General features: G+C 39.3%; 1 protein-coding gene across 1 annotated transcript in view; it reads right to left on the minus strand.

Moving 5' to 3' along the window:
• Positions 1-4,320, minus strand: part of fam20ca (FAM20C golgi associated secretory pathway kinase a) — a 44,619-nt gene extending 40,299 nt beyond the window's left edge. The window contains exons 1-2 of the mRNA XM_082529597.1: positions 2,835-4,320; positions 2,204-2,388 (exon numbers count right to left, since the gene is read on the minus strand). Coding sequence (XP_082385723.1) covers positions 2,204-2,388; positions 2,835-3,385 — 736 coding nt within the window. The 5' untranslated portion in view covers positions 3,386-4,320. The remainder of the gene's footprint in view (positions 1-2,203; positions 2,389-2,834) is intronic.
• Positions 4,321-13,598: the final 9,278 nt, after the last annotated feature.

Consider the following 13,598-nt stretch of genomic DNA (forward strand, 5'->3'; position numbering starts at 1 on the left):
TTGCACACAACAGTACAACCTACATAACCTCAGGTCAGTGCCTTTTCTTTATGACAGAGGATGAATGCTGAGTGAATGCAAAGCTAAAAAAAAATACACTGAGAGCATTTGGCCTTCACATATGACAGATTTGCTGAAGCCAGGTCAAGTGAATAGCACCCTAGAGTAATCCTCAAACTTGGTGCAGCTATACAACGGATCTAAAACCTTTAAGAGATTGCAAATGACTGAACTATGATTTAATGCCATGACCTTGAACACATAAGCCACAATTCTTGAATTCATTGCTCAGCGCAGGCCTTCATAAAAATCCACCTTCTAATCGAGAACTAGAAAAAGGTAATCCGCAGTGAAAAATCCCGCTAAAGCTTGGCTGATTGTTTCACTGGATTGTCTCTGCACTGACGTGCAATCACACATGACTTGAACAGCAACAAACCCACAACAAAACATTCTTAAGATTCTCCCATCTGTCTCAGCTGTTCCCGAGAGTATGCATTTGTGTTGATCTAACCATCTATCTTGCTCTGTTTCTCCAGGAGACCACAAGTGAATCGATGTCGCTGTCTTATTCTCTACACCTTCCTGCTCGCAGGTCTTTCAGATATGCTCCAGGCCTCGCCCAACGCTCTGAGATTCCCCCTCTCATGCAGCAATGATAAATCCATCTTGCTCTCACCTGTATCACCTCATGTTACTGTGCGTATGATTTATGAGTGCAGCTGAAGACTGAACAAAAGGCCACAGCCTGCCCCAACAGAGAGACAGACACAAAGGAGGGAAGAAAGGGGGGGTGGGGGGGGGGGGGGGCACTAGTGAGGAGAAAATGCTGATGAAGAAAACTTTCTAATGCTGTGTCTGATTTGTCATTTTGTTGAGACAGCTAAGTGTTTGTGCTAATTATGGGGCACAAATGTTTTAATGCATGCCTCCAGGGCGTGCACACTAACACAAACACACACACACACACACGGACATATAAACACACATAAAGCCACACAGACATAGAGCACTGCTTCACTGCAGACAAACAGTATCTTTGTAGGTATGTCTGGCCGTGAGCAATTATATTGTCTTTTGTTGAAAAACAGAAAAGAAGGGTTAAAGGTAGAGAGAGTGCTAAAGTGAAGGAGATGTGTAGAACGAGAAATTGTGAGTGTTCTTTGAGAGAACGAGGATGTAATAATATTGAGACACCAGACAAATACAACAATGCTAAATAGGCATAAGTAACTAACATTCCCCACAAGAACAATAACAAAAACATCAGAAACACCTCGACAAAAATTTTCATCCTAAAAAGGAACAAATGGTCTCAGTTTGGGATTGTGGTCATGATTATTACTCACATTTACTCAAAGTAAGTTTGGCCACAGTGGTAACAATGTAATGCACATCTGCCTTATAACATCTGATCTCATTACATAGAGAAAACAACAACTTTTTTAGCAGCTCTTACTGTTGCGCTCATTTATAATCTGCTTTAAAAGAAAAGCATTTCCAAAAGAGAGTAATGGGTGTTTAGAAATGAAAACAATGTTGTGACATTCAGAGTTGATGGGGAGGAAGTTCTCCTCAAATGTTTCTTCCAGTTTTTCCCAGTTATTAAGCTTGTCTGATTTAAGATGAAAAAAAAAAAAACCTACAACTTTTGTATTTATTATTTTTTCTCTGATAAAAAAAATTCCTGGTGCTCCACTTTAATTTTTAGTGACACAATGCAGATCTCAGTGAAATACTGTGATTGAATGGAACAAAAAACAAAAGGGAATTTGAATACAGCACTATCCTTCCAGTGTAAGAGTGTCAAATGAATTTCTATCAAAAATCCTGATTATATAATTGTTACACTTCAAATAATTTAGGAGTCATTACAAAAACAAGCAGGTCCAGAGGCACTCCACTTTTTACAGTTTTCAAATTTTATGCCAAAGTTGTTTTTTTTGTTCATACCAAGGTGAAAAAGCCTTCCCAAGTTGCATTTTTCACACATTAGTATAACATTGAACCTTGAGTATAATTAGGGAAAATATCTTTAAGTTAGTTGGGACATTGCTGCTGTAGGCCAAAATGACAGGACAGAATCTAACAGTTAGAAATTGATCAACACAGACCAGATAAAAGAGTTTAACTGCAGACCCCATCAAATCCTCAACTTCACACACCCACACATACACCTTTTCAGCATAGCTGACTGACTCACCTACGCTGGTGATCCTTTGTGTGACCAGGTCCTTCAGCAGGGCATCCAGCACAGGGCTGTGTCGGGAGTAGAGCTCATAGCGGTTGATCCCGATGTGGAATCGCAGCCAGTTGGGGTAGGATTCTGCTGTCACCTCTTCAGTTGGAGAGAACTCCTCTTCGTCTTCGTTTCCGTCCTCATTGTGCCTGACAAGCAAGTGAGGAGAAGAGTGGGAAGGTATAAGTGATGGTGAAGGAGTAGACAAAGAACAATACAAGCTTATAACAGATGGTTTTTAAAAAAACAAACTACAAAAAACAAAATGCTGCCTGGCTGGCTATGGATAATCCAAGACAATGAAAAGAAAACAAAATCCAGCATGATGGAAAGCAGAGGCCAAGTTGGGTGCTCAAACAAAGAAAATAGATAGAGAGAGAGAGAGGTGAAGACTGATAAGGAAATAAAATAGATTTGTTGTTCTGAATGGACATGATAGAATAGAACAGGAGTGATTTTAAACCTTATATAAAAGTAAAAGACCTGGGTGACAAAATTACTTATTAATAGAGCAAACATGTTGAAGTCAGAGCACTCTAGCTGTTCATGGACTCGTTTAAATCACACAAGTTTAATTTAAATCTCGTCGGCTTACCATCCCTGGTTCCCTGTTGCTCTGGGATAAAACCTGATGTCGTTGTTGACGTTAAACAAAGTGTCATCGTCCGTGAGAGGCGGAAGCTCAACCTTGTATAAAGGATGCTCAAACAGGCGAGAAAGTCGTGAGACAGCACGGGAAGGGACGATCCGACCCCCGCTTGCGTCTCCCATCAGCGGCTTGTGGTCATCTGCCTTCCCCGCCGACGTTTTCATCCGCCGGAAAGAGTCCGCCCTGTCCCCGGCGGTGGTGATCTTTTCCAGGGAATGCGATGTGAGGTTGGAGCTCGGCTCGTTGCTGAAATCCTGCAGGATTCGCAGCGTGTGCTTATTAGGCCAGCCGGCTTCAGCCGCCGTCCTGGCTCGCTGCTTCCCCCAGCCTTGCGACTCCCCGCCCGTGTGGTGTGCGCACTGGCAGCCGCCGTCCCCGCTCTCCGCTCCCGTCGCCCGCTTCTCTAGTTTTGGTAACAAGTCTATCATGATGTGCATGGTGCACGCAACCAAAAACACCATAAGTATCAAGACTCTGAATTTGCGAAACAAGATCATGTTTAGCCTCTATAAATATATATTTTATAGCAAGCTTTAAGCGCACCTTAGCTACAGCACCGACATTGGTGTCTAACACTGTTTTCTGAGGACGAGACAACGATGTTACTTTGGGAATTCTCTATGATCGCTCCACACATAATGAGCGTCAGCCTATGTTTAAAAAGCCCATTTTATGTGCGGTGTTTAATATTTAAAACAGTCCCAACGATTCATTCCCAGACAGGTGGAAAGACCAAGACATTGTAAAAACCCGGACACTTTGCTGGCTCAGGAAGTGCTCTTCATTCATTGCCTTGTTGAGCAGGATAGCCTATAGTGTCAGGAGGACGAGTGACTAAATAAATCTCACTGAAGATGTATCTTAGGCTAAGAGAAGGGAGTGGGGTCCTGCTAAAAGCATCAATAGTCTTCTTCAAATCTGCTTCCCTGTGTCGCTGCCAGCACGGAGTGAGATGTCAACCGCGTCATAACTGTCTTCAGAGGAAAGTAACAGGATGACACTGATATAACGTAGTCCACAAAAGCACAGGTTTCCTAACATTTACGATCAATTTATAAACAGAAAGAGGAATAATAATAATAATAATAATAAAACCAAAAAACAAATAACAGGTGATCCGCTGCAAGATTCCTGGATGCTGCCCCGCTTCTTCACAAAGCTGCTGCTGTCTGCAAACGTCGCTGAAGTCAAATCAGAGACTGGCTTGGCAGGCTGGCCGGCAGGTGTGTGGGATCCTGGTTGTGATTTCTCCTCTCAGCACTGCTTTGTCTTCCTTCCAAGTGTCCATCCAGAGTGGGTGTGTTAAATATTATGATCGAAGCCCTCTGAGCCCAACCTCGGTGGCGTCATGAGGAAGAGATTGGCTGCGTCTGCACATACAAGTAGCACTAGTGACATGAAAGGCGAGCTTCGGGGATAAAAAGCTGTATGCTGAAACCCTGTAAGGCTGCAAGTCCCCCGCACACAGCCAGAGGGCGTTGGAACTACCTGAAACATTGTGCATCCTATATCACACGTAGGGCAATGGGTATGTATTCCTACTGGATGTGCTTGAAGTGTTCTTTTAGATCATTATCAAAATAAGGAATTGGGTAAATTAAACTGGGACATTCAATAGAGGGATGAAGGAACGAGTGTTTTAGACAAAAATTATTCGAACTGAAGAAATACAAGAAATTAATTTTAATTGTGAATTAGCCATGACTATTATTGTTGTTATTGTTGAGGTGGTAGCGGGTGAGTCCTTTCTATTTCTTATAAAATTTATAGAAACATGGAAAATTGTCATTTAGGTCAGAAGTCTTTCAGTGGCATTGTTACAGTCAAGAAAAGGTGCTTGTAAATCCCTGCTTTGACATCCAAGAGTCACAGGGTAATATGGAGCTGGAGCGGTGTCCATGGAAACCTTAATTGAAGCGTGAGCATAAAGTCGTCATTTACTGTAACTCTGTTTTTGGTTACTGGCATCAGAGGAAAAAAATAAATCCAACCCAAAATGCTTCCTCGAAATTCTGTTTCAGAAGGAAATGTACTTCCCACATAATAAAAGTCACATAATGCCCAAATGTGTTGGCATATTTATCAAGCTATCATCTTGTTTATTTCTTTTTAAATGCGCTTGGACATTTGGAGTCTTTGACAGCATGTTGCTTTTGAAGCAAACAGCAAGTAGCAAGTAATAGCTTGTTTGTCAGGATTTGTACATTCTACTATATATAAATAAAATCACAAGAAAGAAATAATCGCTGCACAGAGCTGCAGACGTTTTAGGCTTTCAAATTACATGGATTGTTTGTTTGATTATCAGAAATCTATTTTAATGCATATTTAGCTACATGTAAGCCACACGAATCATGAATCAAAAGGAAATTAACTAGATTTCCACTTGGTTCATCACAGGTTCTGTACAGATCAGTGGAAGATCCCTGCTCACAGATCCTCCCTTGATGACCAATGTAAATGTCATTCTGACTTGTAATGGGGTAATTTTGAGTTGTGATGTTAAAGGATTAACCAAGCCTGTTCTTATTCCATTATGTTCCCTTAAATTCTATTTTAGAGAGCAGCAATTTTCATCCCCTGATTAATTTGTTATGTTCAAAAAGGTTTTGGTTATTTATTGTCCAGAAGTAAAAACTCACAGCTGTGGAAATTGTGCAGTGAAAACACACCAGCTGGTCTTCTCAGAGGTGATTTTTTTTTCTATTTAGTGAAACATATTTTATTTATAATTTCACAGGGACAAAAGATTTACAGCAATTTCTGCAGCTGGCACTTATATCTGGGACTAGACTTTCTCCCCAACTCCGAAGGTGCTATTGAGTTCAAATTGTAAAATCTATACTTTTTGACTGACAGAAAAAAGGGAAATATGTTCTATTTAACCTTGTTATATGATTTTAAAAAAGAAAAAAGTAAAGTCCTTAGCAGTAAAAAAAAATACACAAAGTAATAAATTGAACAAATTAAACATATTTCTTTGGCTTGTGCTTGAATGGTGTAGAAGGCTCACCAAGTGGGCTCAATTGGAAGAGCTTCATTTGGCGTGTGCCCCTCTTCCCAGAGGCACTGAGCTGGAGTTCATGCCACTGCCAGATTTGTGCATCTAAATAAAACAAGATCTTAAAGCTAACAAGCAAACAAATTGTTCCCCCAAAGCAGGCCTGCTGTCCCAGTTCATCTCATGCTCCAAACAAAACAAATTGGCACGTGCACACATGATAAGAATCCACTGAAATTAGGAAGATATTCAAATTGCAAGCAGTTTTAAAACCTAACATTATGTGGAATTATAATATCAAGAAACTAATTAAAAAGATAAAATTTCCACCTTTTTTTGAAGAAACGGTAATTGATGCACACTGATGTGTTATACACTAATTGCCCAAAACATTATGACCACTGGCAGGTGAAGTAAATAACACTAATTATCTCTTCATTGTTCCACCTCTTATTGGGTGGGATATAATGGGGAGCAAGTGAACATTTTTGTCATTAGAAGCAGGAAAAATGGGGAAGCATATAGATATGTATGATTTAGGGGCTAAGATGTGATGGCTAGACAACTCAGTCAGAGCATCTCTAAAACTGCAGATCTTGTGGGATGTTCCCCAATCTGCAGTGGTCAGCATCTATCAAAAGCGGTCCAAGGAAGGGACAGTGGTGAACCATGGATGGGTTCACGGGCGGGCCAAGGCTCATAGATGCATGTGGGTAGCGAAGGCTGACTCTTGTGGTCCGATCCAAAAGACTTTAGCTCAAATTGCCAAATAAAGTTATTGCTGGTTGTTGTTTTTTTTTTGCTCTTTTGGAAGCAAAAGGGGAACCAGCACAACATTAGGCAGGTGATCATAATGTTATGCCTGATTGGTTCAGTATCTTAGTGTAATAAAGGAAATCCCTTTGGCTGTGTGTTTATTTGCTTTTGTGGCTGCAAAGTCCTTGTATATGATCAGAATTTGAAAACTTTGCACACAGGCACATCTTTGGTCCTTAAAGGTTCACATGTGCAGTGTATCAGCTATTTGAGACATTATCATCTTGCTTAGCAACCACCTAACAATGGGCGTTTATGTATATCTAGCTCCTAATGAAAGCACAGTATAATTTTTTACATGAACATCTAATTTCTATCCACAAAAGTTCAGTTATTCATGATATATCATGATGCCATCACGTTACCTGGCAACCATGAAGCAACAAGCTAATATTCTTTTCTTTTTTTTTTGCTTTTACGCACCTACAGCACCTACGAAAACATCTTATCATTTTACTTTCACAACAATAGCCTCTCATTTATATCCACAAAAGCCCAGTAATATGTGATACAGCTTATTATGACGTAAGTAGCAGTCAGCTACGAGCGCCCCTTGTTTTTTTGTTTTTTGCACCTAGAACATTTTATAAAAGCATTGCACCATTTTATTGTCATGGCCAACAGCAAACAATAGTCTGTGTACTGCTATATAAAACAATCCAGTTTCACAAGCACATCCAGGCTTTTGTGACATTAGTTTTCTCAAATAACTCCCAGTGATATAGTATTTATTAATATACTTATTACAACAATAATATCATGAGATATGAGAAGGAAAGGCAAGAGGGCTGAATGACCTATAATAAGAATTAGCAGCAATTTATTCAGGTTTTCACATGGCCTATTGTGTTAGGTTATAATAGTTACATTTTTTAAGGTTCTAATTCTTCATTCCTAAAGCTACTAATACTGCAGCAGTTTTTTCAGGTTACACATACGATATTTCTTGGTCCTGAGGCATCATTCCCAGTGCAGTTTCTCTGCATCTAATTTGTTTCTGGAAATAATGGTAACCTTTGACCCAAAGAAGGAAAAGTGACTGAAGATGGAGAAGTTCAGTTACATGGGGATCCGCAGTCATGCTGCATTTCATTGTGGAAGCTGGTCTTATAACATTTTGATTAGCTCTGGGAATTGAAGAATGAATCGCCTTATGTTTAAAATGAAGGGAAGGAGAGGAAGGGAACAGATGAAAAAAAAATCAATGCATAGTCTGGTCTAGTGGGGTCCATTGGAATCCACTGATGAATATTTTTTTTCTCTGTCTGTGTGTCTGAATATTTGACCGTAGGGCTCGGCTGTTCCTCGGGTTGGAAGTAGACTTTCCAAAGTTCAACTTGAGCTTCCAGACTACACTAACATCAAATTAATCTGGTTATTTAACAACATAGGTTTTATAACTTTAGTACTGGATGAAGGCAAAACACATTTCTGATCCATTTATATAAATATACATCTTTTTTTTTTATTACTGCTATCCATAGAAGCACAGGTAGGTTCAGTCACATATAAACCTGGTAGGCAGTTATATGAGCCTGATGATTTGTTGCACAGCTAATATCAAGATGAGGGAGAAATGGCTGTGCAAATGTCACAAGTATAGATTATAATTAGAGAATAATGTGACCAAGTAAAAGCAATAAAAGCGCTGTTTTGACAAATGGCGTGTCAACACTGCTGCCAGGATAAAAGAAAGGAAGGTGTGGCTGAGGGAATCTGAACGCTACTGACAGAAATGGAAAGAGAGAAAATTATTGTGAGAGTGGGTGCTGAGTAATGGCACATTTATTCACATGACTGAAAACAGGTTGAAAATGATCTTCTTTGGGGACATATGAGGAAAGTTGTGTGAAAAGGGCCCATTAATGAGGCTAGGCGTCTGTACTTCAGGCTAAAATAATTCCACCTACTAACTCAATAAAACTTGTTTTTGGTCAGACCCATTTTTATTAAAATTCTTTTGCTCTAACTTAGCAGTAATATATTGTTGTAGGGTGTTTGTGTGTCTGTGTCTAAGTACGTGACCTTAAACTGAACCCTTTTACATGCTTTCAATTTCAGTTACTGCACAATAATGTCAAATGGAATACAATGAATGCATTCATGTTATGGTCGTTTTAATGTGCAGGATTTCTATATAAAACATTACTCTACCACATGGGTCACATTACATCTTTCATTTGGACCCTTTGCTAATCACAGCACGCTGCAGAATTAGAATAATGAGACCACTGGTGCCATGAGCAGCTCTACAGTGGTCCCGCTGTGTTGATCTCTTTATCTCAAAGACTCACAGGGTAAAACTGAGCTCAGGGATTTTCAATTTGAAAAACACAAGGGTGTGACCTTGAAAATGAGTCATAGAAAGGATATATGTTTTGTGTGAACTGGTAGGTGTACATGGATAGATTTCCTAAAATAGACTTGACAAGGTAACAACAGCCACTGGTCCATCTGCCAGCAGAGTGATTGACCAGTGAACTCTCAACTGTCCATCGTTCATCAAAAAGTATTGTTGTTACTTAAAGTCTCACTTCATTGCCAGCTGAAAGGTCTCCATTTTTTTCCACTTATACTTATTAATATCAAACATACTCAGTTTTAATGATAATAGTTATTTCACATGTTTTTAAATAATCTTTTTTTTTTAAATGTTGATTTCTTTCATTAAGTAGAAAAAGCTACCCAAACCTACTTGTTTGAAAAAGTATTTGCCCCCTAAACATAATAACTGCCTGCACCACACTTTTTGACTGTTGGTATTATGTTCTTTTTATTAATAGCATATTAATAGCAATTTTATAGATATAACTGGATTTAAAATTCGAGAAGTTAAGTGTGACAAATATGCAAAAATGCAGAAATCTAGAACGGGGCAAATAATCAACATTTCTGGTTTTGACAGGTTCTATGCTCCACTGTTGGATGCTCGAATAAGGGAGAAGTAGATACTATATCATAAGCACACTTTTGCTTATCAACCTCACTTAGAGGTTCTTGAAGTGGGCACACTTCAAGGACACACTTTTTTGTAGTTTGACATCAAACATCAAGGTTAAAGTGCAGACTTTCAGTTTCAATTCAGTGTGATGAAAGGTGTGCGTGGATATCAAATGCTACGTTTCTTCCCTTGAGATGCTGTGCTAGGCCGTTACCACCGTCACCTTTGGCTGCTACTTATTCATTGGTCACTGCCTTCAGTTTTACATTTAATACTGAAAAACAAGCTCTATAGTGTTGAGATCAGGTGGGTGACTGATCAGGCTCTTGAAAAACTACTCTGTTTCTTTGCCTTGAAAAATTCTTGGGTTGGCCTTTCTTTTTTGTTATACTGTTGGGTCATCAGTAAAAACTGCTGTCCGATCAGTCTGGCTGACTCTGAGCAGAGAGTATAGCCCTGTTCTGTAGGCCAGAATTCATTCTGCTGCTTCTCGTAGTGATGTGGTAAGCTTCAGATCATGAGCTGTTTCTCTCTGTTTTCTTCTCCATACCTTTTCTGCCATTCTGATACAAACTAATTTTGGTGCTATCTATGCAGACGCTTTAAAAGCTTTTTTTTCAGGCAGCTATTCTGGCCTTCTTGTTCTTCAGTGTAAACAGTACTAACACTCAAGCTAGATGTTGTGAAGGGGTTTTTCTTAACCAGGAAAATAATTCTGTCATCATGCTCTTTAGTAGTCTTATGTGGTCTTTCAGGCCTTTTTGATGTTACAGTAATGTACAATTGTTGTTGGCATGCACAGAAGAAAAATAACAAAACCTGGGCCTAACTGTACAAGAAATAGAAAGCCTGCTGTATTCTTTTCCTTTCAGTGGCTTGCTTAAATATTTTGCTGATGATTCAACACATTCTCTAAGTGACCACAGAGCTTTTGTCGGCTAAACCTACATTTAGGATACGAATACCAACTCTGGTGTCCTGTACTTTGCATGCCTACTATCTATCCATGACCTTGCCTGGCACACATATCAAAGTGTGCAAATAAAACTGTTGAATTTGAAACTGAATTGCTCTTTCTTGTTGGTGTACAATACCTCTGCTCTCACTGTTTGATAACTTCAACCCTACTTATTTTCATAAATAATTTAATTGAAATATTTACAACAACCTTGGCAATTAAAGACCAATTGTTGGCTGGAGTTTTCTTGACTGAAGATTATTGCAATTCTCAATGTTGTGTCCAATACCTGATTAATTACCAGGTAGAGCAGGGGTGGGCAGTTCATTTTCCACGGAGCAACATGAGACAAAAAATCCATAGTAGCAAACATTTTACCACAATTTAATTAAGATTCCCCAAAACAATCATAAACAAAATGTCCATGGTTTTGCAAAATTTCAAATACTTAACTTTATATAAAGTGCAATTGCTGTTTTTCCTTGTAGTTTAGTTACCCAGTATTTTATTTTTGTTCATTGAGAGAATTCTTTTTGTTTTGGACCTGTGCTTGGACAGTCTCGGTCGTTGTGTTCTTGGGCAAGACACTTCACCCGTTGCCTACTGGTGGTGGTCAGAGGTCAGAGGGCTCGGTGGCGCCAGTGTCCGGCAGCCTCGCCTCTGTCAGTGCGCCTCAGGGTGGCTGTGGCTACAATGTAGCTTACCATCACCTGTGTGTGAATGTGTGTGTGAATGGGTGGATGACTGGATGTGTAAAGCACTTTGGGGTCCTTAGGGACTAGTAAAGCGCTATATAAATACAGGCCATTTACCATTCTTCTTAGAAAACTCAAATTTCTGCTCTCAGGATACACACTCTCTTTAGCACTTTGCCTAGGCTGAGCCACTGGACAGGTGTTTGGTAGCCTATGTAATCATGTTTAATCTCATGCTCCTCCAAAAGCATAACAAGCTGTCTGTAATTCAGTGCTCTTTCCCTGCTAAAGTTAACTATTTTAATTTCAACATCAACAGCATGGTTTATCTTTTTTTATACATTTTTTTACTTACACAACACCTGCAGTTGTACATTATAATGCCCCCCCTCCCCCAAACAAAGCAAAGCAAAACAAAACAAAACAAAACAAAGACCAAGACATTTTTCCTTGTCAGATCTGGGAATCTATTGGTTGTAACCAGAGGTGTGGACTCGAGTCACATGACTTGGACTCGAGTCAGACTCGAGTCATTAATTTTATGACTTTAAACTTGACTTGAAAAAATGTTCTCAGACTTGTGACTTGACTTGGACTTTTACACCAATGACTTGGGACTTGAATTGGACTTGAACCTGTTTACTTGAAAAGACTTGATATTTTACCCCAAATATAAAATTTAACATGCATATTATATAGAGATTGAAAATGTGACGTCATTCTCGGGTAGAACCGCAAAGGATTCTGGGAACTCGTGGCAAGCGGTACTAGCGCACACAGGCTTTCAATTAAAATCAGTTATACAGCAATAAAAAGAAACACAAAAATGTCAAGAAGCTGTTGTATTATTAACTGCAATAGCCGGTCGCATGACAGCCACGGGAAGCCGACGGGTAAAGAGATCGGTTGTTATCGGATTACGTCGTTGAAGAGAAATTGTTCGAGCCATGTTTCCGAAGTAACAAAGACGCGACTGGATTGCAGCCATTCAAAGACCAAATATAACGTCCCAGAACCCTCCAGCTCACAGGTTAGTCTGCTCCAAGCATTTACACGAAGGTCAGTGTTTTTTAGTAGTTAATACGTCATTTTCATAACATAATTAGTGATATAGGTTACAAGCAAGTCTGGCGCTGAACAGAAATGGTCGCGCTATGCTCCTTTATTTATTGTGCATAAATAGTGAATTGTCCTGACACAATATTGCGTTTCGCTTCTGTTATTATGGTACATTGACAAAAACATATGCTTTTATTCACAGGATAAAACAGTTGTTTTTTGTATCACTAATTGCCCAGTACGATTACAGCATACAATATTGTTGTCACTGCTACATTTCTGTGATGCTACCAGAAATTATTTCCACTACTAATTAATTACCGTTGAGCTCAAAGGTCCTATTAATAAACGGTTAAGGAATGTGTATTTATGAAGACGATTTGTGAGACTGGTAAACTTATGATACGTACGATGGTCTTTCGTTCTACACGGTGCATTTCAAGGTCCTGCACCCATCCGTCGGTAAACTGTACCTGGGCTTGTTGCAGTGACCTGAAGTTACTAAACTTCATGAGTGTATGCACTCACTCCAAGAACCGTATGATTATAAATATGCATATAAATATGCTAAGATGAGATAGCTGACTTCATCTAACTAGCAAATGTTGTCCAGGCTACGTTGGTGATGCAGTTTTTTTTAATATGTATGATATTTTTGTCATGCGATTTTAAAGCCGGTCCTACAACCGCATCCAAGAATAACATGCAGCTTATCTCAGAACTGTCCGTGAAAATTATTCTTGGAGCTAGGTTTAATTGAGCTGCATTTTAAAGAGGTGCAATTTCACAATTTGTGTATATTTTCTAAGTTCACTATTTTGTCATGTGTTGAGAAAAACACAGATTTTAAAATTACATGGTCTAATATTTACATTTAGCATAACTGCAACATTCTTTTTTCGTTTTTTTTTAAGAACTCGAAAGGACTTGAAATTCAAAATTTCAGACTTGTGACTTTACTTGGACTTTTACACCAGTGACTTGAGACTCGACTCTGACTTGCCTGACATTACTTGAGACTTGACTTGAGACTTGAGGATAAAGACTTGAGACTTACTTGAGACTTGCAAAACAATGACTTGGTCCCACCTCTGGTTGTAACACCTTGTAGTTTGTTCCATTTCAGGCCCAGCCTTCACTGTCTGTTGTAGTCTCTCTTACTGAGAACATTGTTTCCAGCTCCTCCGTAATCCTCCGAAGACATCCCAGCTGTTGTCCATAGCCATGGAAAAAAATATTC

The sequence above is a fragment of the Aulonocara stuartgranti genome (genome assembly GCF_965226115.1).
Source record: "Aulonocara stuartgranti genome assembly, chromosome: 4".
Taxonomy (NCBI): Eukaryota; Metazoa; Chordata; class Actinopteri; order Cichliformes; family Cichlidae; genus Aulonocara; species Aulonocara stuartgranti.